Genomic DNA, 21,477 nt, shown 5'->3' with positions numbered 1-21,477 from the left:
TTCAAATGGTTTGTAAATTCTCCACTTCAAAATTAGGACTGGCCTAAGTCCCCAGTGTTGGTCCTGATATTCTGAATGCCAGAGCATGGCCACTGAGGGACACAGGCGATGGGTTACTTGGGCCCTAGACCCACTGACATGCTGGAAAACAGGCCCAGCTCCCACCCTGGCTCCTGTGCTGGGAACTGGGCTGCAATCAGAATTTTGATAAGATTATCTGCCTGGCCACTCCCTAAATGTGAATGGCACTGCATTTTGAGGAGTAACGGGACTTGGAAGTACCCTGGGCACTTCAAAGTACCAGGGGGTGAGCCACAGCTAGACACGAGCTGGCACTTTGAAGTTTAAGACTTCAAAGCTGCCGTGGGAGGGAATTTGCTTAATGAAGTGCTGCATATGCACTGCAGCATTTCATTAATAAACTCCCAACACCCTGCTTACCATGCTCCCTTTGAAGGAGGGAGCTAGTGTAGACAAACCCTATATAGTTTGACAACAGAACAGTGCAGCTACCATTAACCTGGTAAAAGGGAGCCAGAGTTTGGGGTATTGATGGTTTGTGTTTCTATGGTCTAGTTACAAAAATGGGATTTTAACCCCATACCTTTCCACGAATTCATGTTGCAAGAGGCCATCTTTTTAAAGCTTTCCTTTTTTTGTTTGTTTGTTTGTTTGTTTGTTTGTTTGGGGATAATTTTGGAGCTTTATGCTGATAAAAAGTCAGACATCAATAACCCTGACCTGAGCCAAGCATTGTGTAAAGTTAATTACTTAGCTTAGCCAAGGCATTTCAGTCCTGAAACAGAACGTGGCAGTGAATCTCAAAAGCAGAGTGGCACTGTGGCTTGCCCGTTTTCTGGGTTTATGATGAAATCCAAAATGACTATGTTGAGATATATTTTCTTCTTCTGACATAATCTATATTTGAGCCTCCAGTTTGAGCTCATCAGTCAGGACATTAAATCACTGCACCGCATAAACCCTAAATCAACCCGGACAGAAAATTAACAATAGAAACACAATTGTGACAACAAGTGATGAATGATCTAAGGGTCTAACTTGGGCCTAGTCTTTGTTCAGAAGGAAGCTAAATAAAGAGATGGAAATGCATTCTCTGAGTAGCATATGATGAGAATGAATGTATCAAATTTAGAAAAGACTGTTTCTACTTGCCCAGAACATAAGCTTTCTCAGAATTGTGAACAACCTGTGAGAAAGATGAGGGCTGTTAGTCTGAAGGAAAGGCTGGGAGTCAGGAACTCACAAGTAGAGCCCTGCACAGAAACAAAAATACGGATCCATATCTGATCCAGATCCACCTGGCTCAACTCCTCATCTGATCTGCAATCCGGATTGTATTTCCATCCTCACAACAAATCCGGAGTGGTGAGGGAGCCCAGACAAGTGCTCAGTGCCATGCAGGGAAGAGGCAGGTATCAGGAAGGCAGGGACTGGCAGTAAGGGGCAGCAGGGTGCGGGGCCAGGCTCCCCAAGTCAGTGCTCACCAGGTGGGTGAGTAGGGAGAGGGGCCCAGGCAGGGCTGGCATTCAGCTCCTCCTGCAGGGAAATTTAGGATGCATCTTCTTGAGTTCTTTCTCTGCTGGCAGTACAGGGAGTGCCCTGGTGCCCCACTTCTTCCTGGTCAAGGGCAACGGAGAGCCCTGCATGGGTACCTGCTCCACTCTGCACAGATATCAAGAGGATATCCGTGGATATGTGGGGCTCTACTCATAAGTCCCAGTCCTAGTTCTAAACATCAGTTCAACATATGGCCTTGGACAAAACACTTAGGCTGCGTCTACACTAGCAAGTTCTTTCAAAAGATCTTTTGAAAGAGTCAGTGGAGCACCAACACACAAAAAGCATTCTTTTGAAAGTAAATTGAAAGAATATGGCACTCCTTTTGAAATCACTCTTTCTTTCCTGTTTCAGGAAGAGGTCCCACTTTCAAAAGCTTTTTTCCAAAGAAAACGTGTGTAGATACTCCACAGGGCCCTTCTTTTGAAAGAACACTCTTCATTTTCGATCCCCGGTCCATTCTTTCAAAAAATGGGGCGGGGGTGTGTGTGGGGGGCTGTGTGGATGCTCTCTTTCAAAAGAGCAGCTCACTCTTTTGATCTGCTTTTTTGTGTGTGAATGCACTCTATCACAAATAGTTTCTTTCAGAAGAGCTGTTCCAGAAGAGCTTCTTTCGAAAGGTCTCCGCAGCATAGATGTAGCATTAATCTCTTTGAGCATCAGGTCTCCTTATCTGCCCTGTGGGAATAATGGAGAGACAAGGTAGGTGAGTGAATCATTTTATTGGTTCAGCTTCTATAGATGAGAGACAAAAGCTTTGATAATGGCAATACCGGTGCTTACCTATCTCATCGTGTAGCTCAATCCCCAGCTGAGTGTTATCTCACAGAAGAGTTGGGTAGGGCTGTACTATTAATGGTTATTTATGACTGTTCATACTATCATAGTACCTACAAGCTCTAGTCATGGACCAGTACTCCATTGGGTGAAGAATAGGGAAGGCTTGTTTCCAAATTATCTATCTGGTGGAACGCAGCCTTGATGGTGGCTCTTTAAGCCAGGAGCAAGTGCCTAGCATGACAATCCTCGGATTTCCACTGGTTTCCAGCAAAGCCAATTACAATATTTGCAGCTCTGATGTAGGTTAAAAACAACAACAACAAAGGTACTTATTGCAACAATAGCAGGTTGTAAGTCACCAATCAGAGCCAGGTGGCTCTAGAGTCTATCAGGGTCACACCTTGGTTAGATTAATGATTTCTGCACATGGTTTTGAATTTCAGAGTGCTCTCCCAGTGAGCTATGGATTCTGAGGGTCCTTGTGGGATTTTTTTGTTTGTTTTTTGCCAATATATATTTTGATGGTGTTAGGCTTTCCTGCTTTCTAGGCTCCTTCTTCATTCTCATTTTTCTGTGGTATATTCACTAATCCCCACACTTTTTTTTTTGCCTTGTTTTTGTGTTAATTTTCTCGAAGTCCACAGTTTCTCTCTTGCACCACAATTTTCCCTTGTGGTCAGAGTTGCATTTGCAAGGAGTGCATATTTTTATTTTAATGAGCTGCATTGGTTTTATTGTATAGTGCTTAAATGCCATCTAATAAGGAACATTAATAAAGGAAAATGGCATGTATATGTTGGGCAAAGCAGCCAGAAGTCCAGAAGACCATTGGGAGGGTCTATAGAGCAAGTTAGGACTAATACAGTATCAGACACCTCCCTAAACCAGATACCCTGTGCTCACATATTCCACTCTGCAAAGGATCAGTCTATGTATGCTTTAGCACAAAGTAAATACCAAAAGCCCTTGATTTAATGGACCCTGATTTAATGGACTTTGGAAATAATGGATGCTGTCCACCAGCCCTCTCCAGCCTGCAAATAAATGCTGGTGACTCAACAGAGCTGCTGGAGCTAGATCCGACACCAAAGCAGCTGGGACTGCCGGGGCTGGAGGAACGACAGTGCAGAGCATACTCAGAGCCATGGGAGGTGGAAGGAGCCAGGCCGGTGTGCAGCTCCTCTCCCGGTAATTGGGAACGGATATGGAGATGTGACGGGAAGAATGGGGCAGGCAGAGGGAAGGGAAGGAGGGGGCAGAGGACAGGAGTGTGTGATGGGCTGAGAAGGTCAGTGCATCAACATACAGTATAACCATTTGGATATAACAGACACCCCTTCCCCCCATTATTCCATTAAAATGAGGGTTTACTGTATCATGTGAACCAACAGAAGATGAGATTGTGAGACCACAGCACAGTATAAGAGATTTGCCTACACTTTTTGAGGAAGGCTTTCTACTTCATGCTGTTACTATGGTGTTGAACCATAAAGAGATACCAGTTTGCTTAGTCTCAACCTAAACTGTATCATCTTCAGATCATCAACTGATAGAATTGTTCATGCTGCTCAGATCAGCTGGGAAAATCAATTGTTTCCAGCTTCAGCATCAACAAAGAGAGAAAAAAGAAACAAACCTGGACTGAATTCCAAAGAGCTGCTGAATTTTATCTTATTTTGCATCTCAAATTAGAAGAGAGCAGGGAGCATGACTTGAATGTGGAGAGGGAATTTTAAATTACTCTCTTTTCTTTGGTGTTCAGAGATTCATGTAGTCTCAGTAACCAATTTACGTTTCTAAATTTATAACAATTAAGGCTAGTCAAGATCTCAGCACTGGAGATGTAAACTTCCATAGCCTGTTCCAGTTATATGTGGAATTCAAGCAACAGTGCAGGTAAGAGAACTATTATTTTGTAGCATCGCTAGCAGAGTTAGCCAGGAATGGTGTGTGTGAGGGGAGCAAGGCTCCAGGGGCTGGCCCCAGCTTCCAACTGCCCCTCCTGGGAGGGTCTGTGCTGTATTTCCTGGTCTCCTGGGGTGGTCCTGATGGGCATAGGGCAGTGGGTGGGTTAGGGGGCACCCTGCTCCATCTGACACTGTTTAGGGCAGAGAAGCCACTTATCAATTCCTGTGGCTGGTGACATGCAATGCCACATCCCCAGCTTCCCCCAGTTGGTCACTCTGTGATATAACTGTCCCCAGCACTTGCTGCCCCCAGTGGTCACACTACAGTGTAGTGTCCCTCCTCTGTGCCCCCTCCATTTCCATGTTCTGGAAAACATTCCCATTCCAGGCATTTCCCATTTTCCAGGGACAACCAAACCCTGTTGTTTGCTTTAACTTAGGGTAAGAGGAACCTGCATACCAAATTTGTTAGTCCTGGCTCTTTCCATTTAGAAGGAGCTCTTGAACAAATGGACTTGCAGACAGACAGACAGACAAACTCTCTAATAAATGTAGATTAGAAACATCAATGTAATTAATCTGATATTTCATTTAAAACTTATCTTGGGCAACTGAAAGGAAAGATATGCTGTCATATGTACACATACAATATAAACTAGTTAGTTATGAGATGCCACTGTTGCATAGTCTTAAGAATTCTCTTGAATTGTTGAAGAAGTACTGAATTACTGCTAATTTTTATGCACATTCTTTTTGTGGGGCTGTGGTAAGCAGCAAGGGAGTTGTTTTCTTGGTTAATATCTTTAACTAGTCAATTTGGTAAGGCAGAAATGATCTCAGGTAACCAAGTATTAGTGGTTTGGCTGAGATTCTTAAAAGAGGGAATTGCCCGCCTGCTGTTTGCAGTCACATCTGTTCAATGACTGCTGTATATAATGTAAATAAAACATGTTACACTTAAAATACAGGTTTCCATGCCAATGGGAAACAAAGGTACAAGGCTCCAAAGTCTGCTGCCACTGGGCTAAGGAGCAACAATATACAGAAAATCATGCAATGTCTGGAATTCCAAAAGATACAGAAATAGGAGTACATTGTGTGCCTCTGAAGTGAACACGAAACCATCGATCACCTGATAGCAAGACAGAAGAAGAGCTCTCTGTAAGCTTAAAAAAGCTTGTCTCTTTTCTCAACTGAAACTGGTCCAAAGATATTACCTTACCCACCTTGTCTCTTTAACATCCTGAGATTGATATGGCTCCAACAACACTTCATGACAGCAAAGCAATAAGAGACAAAACCCAAAAGTTAAACAACAATCTTGTAAAAAAAGTCCACCCGCATGGAAGTGAAAGGCTTATTTTCATAAACTGAACGTCCAAGCCTCTAACAGGTCTGTCACAGACTGGTCTCCTTGAAGAAAATTTTGTAGGATGCTTAGGCTATGTCTACATGACAGCCTAAATTGCATAGCTTATTTCAAGTCAATTTTGAAATAGTGCTTTATTTTGACATGTGGAGCTGTTTAGACAGTGCCATATGCCAAAATAAAGCACTATTTCAAAACATCCCATACTCTTCCTACAGGGATGTTGAAATAGTATGCCTGTTATTTTGAAAAATATTTTGAAATAACAGGTGCATTGTATAGACATGGGTAAGCTATTTTGGGATACCACAGTATCTCGAATAGCTCCGGCTTTGTAGACGTAGCCTTAGGGGCCAGGTTATTGCCCTTCCTCCATGTAAGGTCAAATAAGTTCCGTGAGTAGTTACGCCTCAAATCCCATTGGTCTTTCTGTATTTTTATGGTAGTAGTGACTAGAAGGCACAGTTATGGATCAGAATCTTATTGTGCTAGGTGCTGTGCAAATACAAAATATGGTCCTTGTCCTAAATTGATAGAGGTAAAGATACACTGGCAAATAGGTACTTTGGACAGGCAAATAGGTTAGGAAGATGTCATGTTTTCAACATCTGAAGAATTTCTGCACAGTGTGAAAATGGAGGTCTGAGATACAAACAAAGTTTAGTAGGGAGGTATAGGCATTCGCGTAACTTAGGTGCAAAACATGTTGATATGAAAACTCTCTTCTGTGCAATGCTGTCCTACGCAGTCCAAATAGGCCAATTATGTACTCTTCTGTGGCCCATTTAAACACAAATTTGATCAATTCTGAGAGTGTGCAGGCCCAGGACACTATGCTGTCCAAACTGCTTAGCATCCCTCCTACAGAATACTCTTGTCCTCCTCTCCCAGAGATGATCATGTGGTGGTAGATGGTGCTGCATGCATTTGCTAGCATGATACCCAGAAGTGGGGTTCACTGTGAGAAAGAACAGATCTGAGGGGGTGATGCAGTGCAAAAGAACAACACTTTTCTGAATACTTTTTCAGGGACTTCACCCTTTTCTGTGCATTTCTCTACAGGAGGAGTCGTGATAATCAATGGTTATTATCCTTAATGTTCAACATGAGTATTTATTTGCTGCCTTGCATCTAAAAAATACGCTCTTTGAGGTGTTTGGAAAATTCCATGTACAATATAGAATGTGTGGAATACTGCTGTGGACATGGTGGTGGGTAACTTTCTGTCCTAGTGTAGGCTATGGTCAGACCTTAAAATGTTTTCCAGCTTGGGAACATGACCAAAATATTCAAATCCAAGTACCCCTAACTAAGTGTGAATTGGTCCATTAGACATATAAATAAAAGTGGCCTGATTTTCAGATGTGCTGAACTCCCAATGACTTCAATTGGAGCTGCTGGATGCTGATCTTAGGTACTAATTTTGACTGCTATTTTTGAAAAAAAAAAAAGCCTCTCTTTAGCAGCATCTTTTGTAGTGCACACTAGACTGCCAACACATCAGTAAGTGATTTAAAACACCACCAAAATGTTTCTGTCTTACCTGAACTCTGAGGTCTGCAAGTTTTATTAAACGCAGATCATCTTAATCAAATCCCCAAAGGGGTTTACTCATCATTTTCTCTCATATACAGGTGTTGACATTTAAGGAGAGCTGCAGGACGCATTTTCTTCCACTAGATGGTGCATTTACTAAGAAAACTTACCTTCTTTCTAGGTATTGTTAGAACAAACTTTTCATTCACCTGCCCTTCAAATACATCTCTCTCTCTCTCTCTCTCTCTCTCTCATATGCATGTGTAAAGTTTGTGGGTTTTTCCATAATTTATTTTGTTTTGATCACAAGGTGCAGAGATGGTCATAGAATCACAGAATTCTAGAACTGGAAGGGACCTCAACAGATCATCAAGTTCAGTTCCCTGCCCTCATGGCAGGGCCGAGCACCATCTGTGTCATCCCTCTTCCATATTTATCTAACCTGTTCTTAAATATCTCCAATTATGTAGATTCTACAACCACCCCAAGCAACCTATTCCAGTAATTAACCACCCTAACAGGATTTTTTTTTCCTAATGTGCACTCTAAACCTTCTTTGCTGAACTTTAAGACCATTACTTCTAGTTCTATTTTCAGAGGCTCAAGAGAATAGTTTTTCTTCCTCCTCCATGTAACACCCTTTCAGGTATTTGAAAGGTGCTATCATGTACCCTCTCAGCCTTCTCTTTCCCAAACTAAGCAAACCCAATTCTTTTAGTCTTCTCTCATAGATCATATTTTCTAGACCATTAATCATTTTAGTTGCTCTTCCCTGGACTTTCTCCAGATTCTCCATATCTTTCTTAAAATGTGGGGCCGGGCCCAGAACTGGACTCAGTACTCCAGTTGAGGCCTAATCAGTGCAGGGTAGAGAGGACGAATGACTTCATGTGTCTTGCTCACAACACACCTGTTAATGCATCCCAGAATCATGTCTGCTTTTTTTGCAACATCATCACGCTGTTGCCTCATATTCAGCTTGTGGTCCACTATGACACCTAGATCCCTTTCTGCAGTACTCCTTCCTAGGGAACCCCTTCCCATTTGTATGAGTGAAACTAATTTTTTCTTCCTAGGTGCAGTATTTTGCATTTGTCCTTATTGAACTTCATCCTATTTGCCTCAGACCATTTCTCCAGATCTTTTTGAATTCTGGTTCTGTCCTCCAAAGCACTTGCAATCCCTCCCAACTTGGTATCATCTGCAAACTTGATAAGCATATTCTTTATGCCATCATCTAAATCATTGATGAAGATATTGAACAGAACTAGCCCCCAAACTGACCGTGGGGGAACCCCATTGTTATTCCCTTCCAGCATGATTGTGAACTACTACTCTCTGTGAACGGTTATCCAGCCAGTTATGCACCCGCTTGACAGTAGCCTCATCTAGGCTGCATCTTCCTAATTTACTGATCAGAAGGTCACGTGATACTGTACCAAAGGCTTTACTAAAGTCTAGGTATACCACCTCCACCTCTTCCCCTTTATCCACATAGCTTGTTATCCTATCAGAAAAGCTATCATCCAATCTGAACCAGTCTAAATGTATACCTAAGGCACTAGTTGTCCCAGCCCCCACAAAAAAGCCACAAACCAAACCAAACCTTGAGATAAAAATGAAACTTTAGTTATATCCAACACACAAAGGCCAACCACGCCCACAGTGCGCATGTGCACTCCTCAAAGTTGTGTGAGCAATAGTGGTCGTGGGGTACAGCTGCCCAGTTCAGTAAGCAAACGCGTGAGGGGTAAGTGTGTATTTTGCAGTAGCAAACAGCTGATATTCCCTCTAATACCAGTGTCCAGTCATAAACTGGGATTCACCAGATCAGTGAATTAATAGGACGTTCGTAAATCGCTTTTCTGCTCCTTTCCAAACTTTTCAAACTTACTGTGTTGTTATTTCAATTCATCTTTCTAGTAACAACCCGGAAGCCCTATCATTGTTTTTTTGTTTTCGGCAAAGAGCTATGAGCTGAACAATTCCAGTACCACACCCCTGTTATCATTTAGGTAACCCTCCCTGCCTGGTATATGTAAGTGGATAATAAAAGCCACCCTATCCGCGTTAATTCCCGCAAATAGGATCACACAAAGCTCCCCCACACCAACTAGCGAGCATTGTTGAAAGCTCCTTCTCAGTCTTTTAAACAGCTGCATTACCCACCCGTCCCCCCTCCCAAAAAACCCCAAACCCCTAGCAAACGAGGGCTGAGTAGGGGCTCACGCTGTGGGAATGGGCACATAGTCTTCCCGCCAAGCAGGCAATTGGCAGGCTAAGACAGGGAAGGGAAACCAGCCTAGGTGAAAGTGGCAACTGCCTCAGCCAGGTTGCACAGCACAACTTGTGAAGAGCTTTGGGCGGCTGTTCTCCCGGCGGGGGAGGGGGGGACACAACCAGTTGGGTTTTCCCAGCGACACCTGATCCGAAGCCCTCCTCTCTGCTGTGACATGAGGAGCCCCTAGCGGGACACCTGACCGCCCCCATCTCTGCCCTCCAAGAAACCCACCGCAGAAGGAGCGGGAAGGGCAGCCCGCAACGGACTGAGGCGACAAGGGGCTATTCTCCCCGGGCTGCGGCCGGGGACCCCGCCGGCCTCTGTGCGAGCCGATAGGATCTAAATGGCCCCGCTCCGAGGAATCCGCCGCTCAGTGGTGCTGAACCGGCCAGGCGCTGTGCGCCCCAAGCCGTGCCCCGGGCGGAGCGGGATGCTGCCGCCGCGGCCGGCCGCGGGGGGTGGGGGGTTGATTGCGGCGGTAACTGGCTGGCCCGGACTGGGAAGTCGGGGCGAGGGGCTGGGGGCGCAGGGCGGGGAGAGGGGGGACAAATAAAAAGCGGCCAGGCAGCAGGGGGGCGGGGGGCGTCTGGGGCGGTGGCAAACGCAGGGCACCAACCCGTGTGTGCCCCCCCGCCCCAGCGAAGCAAGGAGGCGAGGCGCACATGACAGCCAGCCCCCTGCCCGCCCTGGCAGGGCACAGGGCCACCCACCAGCCGGCCGGGGGCGGGGAGCGTGGAAACCCCTAAGCGCGTGTGCCGGGGAGGGGAAAAGGGAGAACCGACGGCGCCCAGGGGAGAGCGGAACCGGCCGCGCGGCGCAGCCCGGCGGGATAAAGCGCCCGCAGGTTTGCACCTGGTCGGGGTCTCTTCCGAGCTGCCCAGGCTGTGCCTGATACGGAGCTCAACCTGCCGCGCAGTGGGGTCTGTGCTCCGCTCCCTGATCCTCGGCCGGAGGAAGCGCGGCAGAAACCCACCTTCCACGGAGGAGAATCGCTGTCCCTTCTCCAAAAGCAGGTGGCCTGTTTGACTCCCTTCTCCCCCACCCCTCGGCTGGGCAGCTCCCGCCTCTGGAGAACACGCCCAAGTAGCTGGAGAAGGGGGTGGGGGAGGCGAGGGAGGCGAGAGCGAGATAGAGACAGTAACATTGAACCTGAGGGGAGATTCAGAGCTGCTGCGCGCAGAGATCACTGCAGCCGATCCATTCCCAGCACTAAAGTAGTACGTGTGACAGGCATACAAATCCGGAATAAAAAGGAAAAGAGAGAGGGAGGGCGGGCGAGTGAGTGAGTGAGAGCGAGCGACAGACCCAGCCGAGGGATATGGTGTTTGTCTCTTGGGATTTACCAACACACTGCCTGCTCAGATCACAAGCGGGGCGGTCTGTTTTGTCTGCGCTACCTTGACCCGGAGCTGCACTGTCTGAGGCAACGAGAAATTAACCAGCACGAATAGCATCAGAGGCATCGTTTTGCAGGGTGGTCTGAAGCCCAGCAAACAAGGAATATGAACAGGAAAACAAGGCGCTGGATTTTCCATATCTTTCTGAGCCTAGGGATTGTATATATCAAAATTGGGTAAGTAACTTAAAAAAAACACCAACAATCCTCCCACATGATTTCGCGCTGCCCAACCTGTCCAGACCTGCTAATATTTAACTGGGAAAGTTTGGAAGACTTGTTATTTTTTTAAAGGGGCAGGGCAGCAGCGCTATTGCCCTGAGATGAATCCGCGGAGCTCCGTGTAGAGCTGGGGAATGTGAAAGCCATGGGTGATGTGCCGGAAGCATGACTGGAATGGCAATGCGCTGGGGTTGTTTCCAGGCTCGCTCCCTACCTACCGTGTCCCCTGAGATCAAACCAAACTCCGCGTTCCCACGCGCGGCCGCGGGGAGACACCTGTGAGAGCGGGCCCGAGAGAGTGGCCGCCGGCTCCCTCCCCCGGGAGAGCTGGGGAAAGCCTCTGCCCAGGTGTAAACCACTTGATGGACGGTTGCTGCGGGGATCTAAAGACCTGCGCCCGTCCTCTGCAGCCTCCCAGAGCAGCCCCCGCGCTGGCCGGTCCAAGGAGCGGCTGTTAGTCATTACAAATAATGCGGGATTGCCAGAGAGCAACAAAACCCGCCCCAGCGCCAGCCCGGGGCGCTCACCTGGCGCTGCGCATCATCCTTAGCCGCACGCCTCACCCAACCCGTAGGCGTTGTTCTGCCAGGGCAGGGCGCGGGCGGCAGAGGGGAGGGGCCGCTTTATCCCCCCTAACTGCACTAATTTACTTGCTTAATAAAATTAACGAGGATAAGAAGAACAAAGCCCAGCCCGGGGAACGCGCGCCCGCCCGCCCCGGGGCTGGGGTGGAGGGATCAGGCAGCTGGCAAAAGCCCTCGCGCTCTTCGCCTCTCTTTTAACTAGAGAGAAAAAAGCGGGGATCGGGGGTGGGCTCCGGTGTCCGTGAAATTGGCCCAGGGTCCCTGCGCTCTCCCTCTCCCTGCGGCTCGGCGGGGTACCCTCTTGGGGGCACCCGGCCCCGCAGAGGGTTGGGCTCGTCTTGCCCCGGCGCTGGCGGAGCAAAATGCTGGGCTCGTTTCGCTGGAGTGTGCGCCACCACCTGCCAGTGCCGCTAGTAAAGACCCGGGGGAGGGCGTGAAAGGTCCGGGCTTGCTCGAGAGCAGGAGACCGGCTGTGCCTCTGCCGGGCTCGGCTCCCCGGAGCCCCTTTACCGCCGTCGGTGGCCTAACGAAGCGGCCGGGAAGGCGCTCGCTGCTGGGGGAGGTTAACGAGTGTGCAGCTCAGAGCCAAAAGCGCTTTGAAGGGAGAAGACGCCTCCCTCCGCCAGAGCCTGTAAGCACCAGACCCGACCCTGGGAATCCACGGACTGGGCCAATGGTGATGGTCCTGAGTCTGTCCCCTTCTTTTCTCCTTCCAGGGGTTTTTCCTCGGTGGTGGCTCTGGGGGCCAGCATCATCTGCAACAAGATCCCGGGGTTAGCTCCCCGACAGAGGGCCATCTGTCAGAGCAGACCGGATGCTATCATAGTGATCGGAGAGGGCTCTCAAATGGGAATCAACGAATGCCAATTTCAGTTCCGGAATGGGCGCTGGAATTGCTCCGCCCTGGGGGAAAGGACGGTCTTTGGAAAAGAGCTGAAAGTGGGTATGTTACTTCTTTACTAGTTACGGCAAGGTGTGGTCCTGGAGTCCCCCAAAAGGTTAGCAAAGACATGGAAGTGGCACGGAATCCTATATGCTACTGCTGGGAGAGGCCTGTCAAGGCATCCAGTCTGTTCCAGCCAGTGCAGGGCTAAACATAAAAACATAAGAATGGCCCAGCTGGGTCAGATCAAAGGTCCGTCTGGTTCAGTATCCTGTCTTCTGCAGCGGCCAGTGCCAGGTGCCCCACAAGAAATGAACAGAATAGGTTATCATCAAGTAATCCATACAGCATTGCCACTCCCAGCTTCTGGCAAACCATCCCAGCCCACCCTGGCTAACAGCCATTGATAGACCTATCCTCCATGAACTCACCTTGGTCTTCTTTGAACCATGTTATAGTCCCTTCAGTGTATTTTCACCTGCCCCTTTTTCTAGTTATCTGTGGGTTTTCCTCAGAAGAGTTCAAGTGAAACCCTCTCAAGTACTCTTTGTTGGAATGACTTATTTGTCCTGTAAGTGCTGTCTGCCTCCAAATACTCTATTGTCCTATGCTTGTAAAGCTTGTGGCTTTTCTCTAGGTCCCTCTCCCCCCATGTATGTACAACACACAGCAGGACATGGGGACCGGGACCTGGTTGCGGGTTTTATTGGGAGATAGGGCACTGAAGAGAGGCTAGGCTTTGGACTCTACAGACTGAAAACTCATGAACCAGTCTCTGTAATATGAGCCCCAAAGGGAAGAACTATTGCAGGATCAAAACCTTATGTGAGATTCCCACTATTCAGAACAGGAAGCTAATGATAACTATTTACTTGGTGAGAGACTGGCAGCTTTGAAACTGTCAGAGAACAGGGACCTGCCTGTTTAAAATTCAACCTTGCCCAAACCTTAGGTGCGGGTTCTGATCCGGCCATTCAAGTCTGAACCACATCCACAGTCAAAGGGGTTCTAATCTGATTTTCCAGTTTGGGGTCATCTCTTGATCACACATGCAGTCTCTTCTCTCCTCTTCTCTTCTCTCTTTTTGTAGTAAGAGCTGAAGCGACATTTTAAAATTGCAGCCAGAAAAATAAAAAATTTTATGTGAGGAAATTTTGAACAAAAGTGGCAACACAGACTTCGTGCCTATGTATTGCAAAACTTACGGTACTTGAGGGCCTCTTCGTGTTTGTTGACCATATCATTCCAGCCTTAAGGGCCATAGTCACATCTGAATTTGCAATTAAAAAGTCACTGACATCAATATGAGTTCCAAGTCTGTCAGTTGAGCCCACAGATCTGGGGTTCTATGGCTTAAACTGTGAGAGTGCTCAAGGATCCCCCAGGGTTAGATTCAAGGGTCTGCTGGAGGAGGGAATGCCATTATATAGGGCTTGTATAGAATTGGTAAGGCAAGGAGCTGAAAATGCCACGATCACTTTTACACCAGGAGTTTTGGGGTGTTTGATATGTTGTACAGGACCTTTGGTTTATTGGGAAGCCCTTTGGTTGGATTGGTTTCAGACCCCACTTGGTCTTAATCCACTCAAGGGCAGCTGGACCAGGGCAGGATATGGCCTAAATATAATACCAGTATGGCATTCCTTGTGCATCCAAGGTCACTGGGATTTTTGGGTACATTAAGAATGTAGCATTGACATCTATCTTCCTTGCTCGGGGAGGCATAAGTAAATGTCTTAGTATTACTCAAATGCATGTGTGTGATTTCTAATGCTTATATTTGTATGCAAAAACAAAAACAGGGTAAAGTATAGGTATAAAAAGTATAGATTATTTGTTGAAGGCCAATGGCTTTCTCAACACTGCTGAAAATCAGGCACTATGTCTCATATTGGTCATCCAAATACTGACGCGTGCAACTTCAGTGGACACATCTTAAAATGTGCCTGTTACACTGGAAGACTGTAATTGCTTCTATAGAGTTGGTTCATTCTGGCCACTGGTTTATGCATCTGACTGACCTCAATGACAGTTCTGCTTGAAATGCTGTTAGGACTGGACTGCTCTGATCTAACGGTTACGTACATATTTGTGAAAAGAAAAAAGTGTGTGCTAAAGAGCAACAATGATGCAGAGTTACTGTGGTGTGCTGTATAAACTCTGCCTGTTTTTTTCAAGATTGATTTAGCTGGTAGGTTATATTTAGGTACTTTTAGAGAAAGTCAATATTAAAGGAAGTGAATTTGATCCAGCTTTGAAGTGTTACCTCATATCTAATAACCAATTAGAATGCTTATTAGATAGGTATATTCAAACATATCAGACCAAACTGATCCTTGGAGTAACTCCATTGACTTCAGAACTTATGCCAGGATTGAATATAAATCACAATGAACAAACTTAAAATTCATAAGCAAAACTGTTCAGATTTAAACAATGTTTACACTTGCATTTCAAACTATACTGTATGCTGCTTGCTAGCAAAGTGTATCAGAAAATCAATCCCATGTGAAAAAGCAGCTCTTTTTGGAGCTCAGGAGTGCATCCCCGGGCCTTTGATCTTTAATGGCAAGTTTGACTTGAGTGCAAACTGTTTCAGCTGAGTTAACTCACTGAAAAATAGTGGATCTATGGGCTGCCACTAAATATTGCTATTATTATTTGTGTTCCCCAGGTTGTCCTCTTTATCTTGTTTCCTGTCTGTATCAGCACGTGTGGAAATCCTTGCACATTTTAATTCAGACCATATCATTTTATAAGAAGATGGGAAAAAAAGTTCAGCTCCTAGGCTTCTATAAACTGCTCACTGTTTTTCCATACTCCTTCATCAACTCTTCTTTCTGTCTCCCTAAGTCTTGTAAAGCACTAGTATGAACTACAATTCACAGTAATCTAAGATAATATTTCCATATATTAAGAAGGGCAAATTCTGTACCTGGTAAAGACAAAAGCCAGATTTAATGCCCATAACTGAGATAAAAGGAGAGCCTCACATCTGTTATAAATACTGGGGATGGGGACAGGAATGTCACACACAATATGACATTTTAAACATGAAATCTCTCATAGACAGTAACAAAGCAATTTAATATAAACTTCAAAATATTTTATGTTTTTTCTGTATGGGCAGTAGCTGTAGATCTCTACTTTCTCATTCCTTTCCTGTATTTACTCCAAATTGCCATTAGAATGGTATTAATGTAAGAAGTACTGACTTATTTGTGTGTGAAGGCTGATGCTTCTTGGTATGGTTGACTCTTTATAATTGTTACCTTGGAAGTAGGCAGGATACCACTGGTCCCACAACTGCAATTTGCAATAAAATCATTAGACCGCATGACATCATTCCGCTTTCTCTTTTAGATGACTACCATGTGACCTTAAAGTGGCACTGTTGTGCTTGTACTAAGCTTAGGATGCAAATTCAAAATGACTGTAACTTTTTGAAATACCACTGCATCGTGAAATGATTAGAGCACGAGTGCATATATATACTAATACTATACTAATTACCCCCAATAAGAAATGCTATCAGTTTGTGAAGATTCACTCATATATTTCTATGCTAACTGGAGCAGTGTGTATGTAAATCCATGATAATAGGTTACCTTGACAACTGCACATTCATGTTGGCTGTTCGATACATAACACCTATCTTTAAAAAGGAAACTAAGAAGATCTCAGGAACTATAGACCTAGTAACCCCATCTCCAGTATCTGGAAAGATATGGGGGTAGATGATTGAATAATCAATTACTATGCATCTAGACATAGGTGCTGGAACTGGAGGTGCGGGGGAAGGGCGGCAAGGGTGAACATAAGAACAGCCATACTGGGTCATAGACTTATAGGGTTGGAAGAGAGCTCAGGAAGTCATCAAAACCAACCCCCTGCTCAATGCAGGACAATACCTAAAATATTTTTGAAATTTTTTTGTCAGACTAAAGGTCGATCTAGCCCACTATCCTGTCTTCTGACAGCGTTGGCTTGAAGAGGTTTCCTTTATGTACAAGATTTACAGTTTGGTTCAGTGGCTCCCAGAACCAGCACTACACAAATTATTCCAGCACCTCTGTATCTAGATCGGGGTTGGCAACCCTGTCATGGGTGCTAACAGTGGCACTTTGGCCAATTTTCATTGGAATGTGAGGCAGAAGCTCAGCAACGCCCCTTTTCCCCCATGCATTTGAGAGCTTGCTCAAAGCCATGCTACCTGTGCATTAATAAAAGACCAGCTAATGCTACCAACTACCACCTTAAATGGTAAAGCTCTGCATCTTAATTTATTTATTAATGAAGCTGTAGTAAATATGACTATCAGTGACTTTAAAAGTATCATTGGCCCTCAGACCATACCAAGAGGTCAAAAAGTGAAATTTTGGCACTCCACCCTGGAAAGCTTGCTGACCCCTGATCTAGAAGATAAAAGGATGATAAATAATAGCCAACATGGATTTGTCAAGAACACATAATAACAAACCAAGTTAAGCTCCTTCTTTGGCAGGGTTACTGGCCTAACTGGTGGGGTGGAAGAAGCAGTGATATATCTTGCTTTTAGTAAAGCTTTGACATAGTATCATGCAACATTTTCCTAAGAAATTTAGGACATGTGGTTTATAAGGTGGGTTGACAACTGGTTGAAAGCCAGAGTAGTCATCAGTGGTTACTATTCAATATTTTAATTTATATGTGAATAATGGGATGGAGAGTGTGCTCATAAAATTTGTGAATGACACCATGCAGGGAGTAATAGCAAGCAGTTTGAGAAAATGATAAGAATTCAAAATGACCTTCACAAATGAATTTCAGTAAAGACAAGTACAAAGTACTGTACTTAGAAATGAAAAATTAAATGCACAGATACAAAATGTGGAAGACTGGTAAGGAAGTAGTACTACTGAGAAGGATCTAGGGGTTAGAGTGGATCAGAAATTGAATGAGTCAACCATGTGATGCAGTAAAGAAAAAGCTAATATCATGCTGGGGTGTATTAAGAAGAGTAAGATTTGGAAGGTAATTGTTCTACTTTACGCTCCACCAGTAAAGCTTTGATGGATTATAATGTCCAGTTTTGGGTACTATGCTTTAAGGAAGATGTGGACAAGCTGAAAGCAGTTCAAATCTGAGCAACAAAATTGATAAAAGGTTTAGAAAAGCTGTCCTATAAGGAAAGGCAAAAAACCCTGGATCTGTGTAATTAGGTCTTAAATGTCTTAAGGGTTGTAATCATCTGCTCTCCATGTACGTAGGTGGGACAAGAAATCATTGGTTTACGATACAGCAGGGGAGATTTAGGTTAGAAATAGGACATTTTTTCTAACTAAGCTAAGTATTGGAACGGGCTACCAAGGGAAGTTGTGGAATCCCTGTTATTGGAGGTTTTTGAGACCAGAATAAACAAACACCAGTCAGGCATGGTTTAGGCAGATGACCTTTTGGGATCTCGTACAGCCCTACCTTTCTGTGACCTCAGGTACAGTTTTTGAATCATGGGATATAATTGTTTTATTACTTCTGTCTTTACTTGATAGTCTGAATTCTGATATTGTGCAAGTGTAACCAAACCACTATGGCTATGTCTACACTAGAAGCATCTGTTGGCAGAAGTTACTGTCAACAGAGAAATCTCGACAGTACTCTGACAGAGTGTTACTCCTCAAATTTTTGAGGGATAACATTGTCAAGACAAATGCAGAGTTCTGTTGAGACACTGTCGACAGAATGCTTTGTGTGTGTAGGCACTCCCTGAGTTGTATCAACAGAAGGCCCCTTCTGTTGATAAAATTCTCTAGTGTAGACACAGCCTACAAGTTTAATTTTTTATCTTTTGTTGATTCTGGACTGTGACTCCTGAATTCTGGGTTCTAATTCTAATTCTGCCACTGATCTATTGGGCAAGTCATATCCCCTTCTCTCTGACTCACTTTACCCATCTATAAAATAAGGATAAAGATTTTGACCACCTTTGTTAAAATCATTGAGATCTATGGATGAAAAGCACCATACAAGAGCTAGGTTTTTTATTTGTAATTTTTTTTTTGGAAAGTCAAATAGAACTTTGTGAATCTCTTTTTAAAAGATCGTTTTGGACAGAGGATTATAGCTAGTGACCATTTAATTTTTTTCAATATCAATGTAGCATAAGTCTGTTCAGGTGCTGGGTCCCCAGATATATTCACAGTGAGTCTTTACCTCATTAATCACATATACTTCATGTCTAATGTCATGTATTTTGGCCTTCAACAACAAGGCTTCACTAATCTTTGAATTTGTCGATCTGGTCATGACACTTAATGTCAATGATGTGGTGATGCAATCATGACTGTTTTTTAAATTAAGAAATGCTGCATAATGGTGTCCGTATTTCAGCATTGAGGGATGTTTCATTATCAAATCTATAAAGACTTCAGAGTAAGACAGTCAAAGGATTCTGCTCACATCTATTCAAATGAATTGTCAGGAAAGATCCAAAGGCCTGATCATGCAGATGAGTCCTTTGCAACTACACAAAGCTCAAATCTGGGTTCCAATGGAACATGAAAAAAGCAAATTCAACCATGAGAGGTTTCCACTGAGCACTTAGCAGTCCAACTCAGAATGTGTAACACCTTGCACTGAGCAAACGTGAACCTGCTAATTGCCCTAGCTATGACAGGACATGAATAGAGTGTTAATCTTTCAAATAACTGGCTCCTGACTTCTAATCTAGTTCCTGTGGAGATTAAATGTGCACAGAATTTTACAAAGCTAAGCTGATGTGATGGTGGAAGAACAAAAGGAAAAGATGTTTCTGGTTTTGATGACTGTATTGAGGCTATGATCCAGTTATGCCTTTACACTGTGACAAGGCAAAGTCCAAAGCAGTTTCAGCACTGGGGACCTGACAAGACTAAAACCATTTTCAGTTTAGGTCTTTGAAAATCTAATGACAGATATTAAATGAGAAGAACTTCAATGCAAGTCTATTAAGACCCTGTAACTCTCTCATAACAGCATGACACAGCAAAACTAAAAACAATTTTAAGGCAAATCTTTGGAGACTCTCCTCACTGAGACAATGCTTATGAAAAACATTGAATACAACCATTGGAGACAGGACATGAGGATCCTATTATACAAAAAAACAAAACAAAAAAACGCACTGTTGCCATGCTCATGTACCAGGACAAAGAACATTAACTTTAAACAAAAGATTCTCAATGCAGATTTGAATATAAAAATCTTACAATGAAGATGACTGACATTGTACACCAAAGGAGGACTATCATGAATGAGACATCTGTAACAAGATCATTAACTAATTTGTCCATAACCTCTACCATGATGGGCAATCCTTTTGGCCTTGCTTGTGCCAACAAAAAATGGGATCTGGCATGGGACCACCAAAGGTAGCAATAGTGCAACTTTGGTAGGCAAAGATGATTAGAAAAGAGTGATAAACAGCTGAATCCTGCCAACCTTACAGTTGACAAAATTGCTGTCACTGATAGAGCTAAATGAATGAGAGGTCATTTTGAAGAAGGTGTGTGCAGTCTCAGAGACCAGGTCTACAGTAGGGATACGTCTACACTAGTCCCCATCTTTCGAAAGGGGGATGCTAATGAGACACTTTGGCATATGCTAATGAGGTACTCCATGAATATGCAGTGCCTCATTAACATAATTCTGGCCACTCTTATTCAAAAGTGCCGCTTTTGAATTGAGTACCGCCCGTGTAGACGGGGGACTTTCAGAAGGACCCCTCAAACTTTGAAAGCCCCTTATTCCTAAAACCAAATAGGAATAAAGGGCTTTCGAAGTCTGGGGGGTGCTTTCAAAAGGCCCCTGTCTACACGGGTGGTGCATGATTCAAAAGCAGCACTTTCAAATCACTGCAGCTGGCATTATGCTAATGATGTGCTGCATATTCATGGAAGTGCCTCATTAGCATCTGCCAAAGTGTCTCATTGGCATCCCCCTGTCAAAAGGTGGGGGCTAGGGTAGACATAGCTTAGGAGAATAAGTCATATTTAAGGGTCCTGTGTTGATTTTATAAGCCATCAGTCTATGCCACAGTGCTCAATAGGTCAATTTTAAGGGGCCCTAAGGTTGGTTTTGGAATGTCGAATTCACTGGGAGTAACTCCTGTAAGTCGATTTTACAATGTCGACCTGTACGAGTGCAGATGGCAGCATTATCAAAATCAATTTAATAGCCTCTAAAACTATCCCACAATGCTCCTCAATGTGTCCTTTCTGATCATTGGCTTACCTCAGCTGCTCTCCATAGCCATGTCTACATGTGCACGCTACTTTGAAGTAGCAGCACTAACTTCGAAATAGCGCCCGTCACGGCTACACATGTTGGGCGCTATTTCGATGTTAACATCGACATTAGGCGGTGAGACGTCGAAGCCGCTAACCCCATGAGGGGATGGGAATAGCGCCCTACTTCGAAGTTGAACGTCGAAGTAGGGCACGTGTAGATGATCCGTGTCCCGCAACATTGAAATAGCGGGGTCCGCCATGGCGGCCATCAGCTGAGGGGTTGAGAGACGCTCTCTCCAGCCCCTGCGGGGCTCTATGGTCACCGTGTGCAGCACCCCTTAGTCCAGGGCTTCTGGCTGCTGCTGCTGCAGCTGGGGATCCATGCTGCATGCACAGGGTCTGCAACCAGTTGTCGGCTCTGTGGATCTTGTGTTGTTTAGTGCAACTGTGTCTGGGAGGGGCCCTTTAAGGGAGTGGCTTGCTGTTGAGTCCGCCCTGTGACCCTGTCTGCAGGTGTGCCTGGCACCCTTATTTCAATGTGTGCTACTTTGGCGTGTAGACGTTCCCTCGCAGCGCCTATTTCGATGTGGTGCTGCGCAACGTCGATGTTGAACGTCGACGTTGCCAGCCCTGGAGGACGTGTAGACGTTATTCATCGAAATAGCCTATTTCAATGTCGCTACATCGAAATAAGC

The 21,477-nt window shown here is 44.9% G+C and overlaps 1 protein-coding gene across 1 annotated transcript in view; it reads left to right on the top strand.

Annotated features, from left to right (window-relative positions):
- Nucleotides 1–10,953: 10,953 nt before the first annotated feature.
- The window catches only part of WNT7A (Wnt family member 7A), a 61,420-nt gene continuing 50,896 nt past the window's right edge, over nt 10,954–21,477 (top strand). Inside the window, exons 1-2 of the mRNA XM_075005075.1 lie at nt 10,954–11,024; nt 12,370–12,596. Coding sequence (XP_074861176.1) covers nt 10,954–11,024; nt 12,370–12,596 — 298 coding nt within the window. The remainder of the gene's footprint in view (nt 11,025–12,369; nt 12,597–21,477) is intronic.

This window comes from Carettochelys insculpta, chromosome 11 (assembly GCF_033958435.1).
Source record: "Carettochelys insculpta isolate YL-2023 chromosome 11, ASM3395843v1, whole genome shotgun sequence".
Classification (NCBI taxonomy): domain Eukaryota; kingdom Metazoa; phylum Chordata; order Testudines; family Carettochelyidae; genus Carettochelys; species Carettochelys insculpta.
Note: the sequence above shows the minus strand (reverse complement) of the source record. Positions and strands in the feature narration are given on the sequence as shown.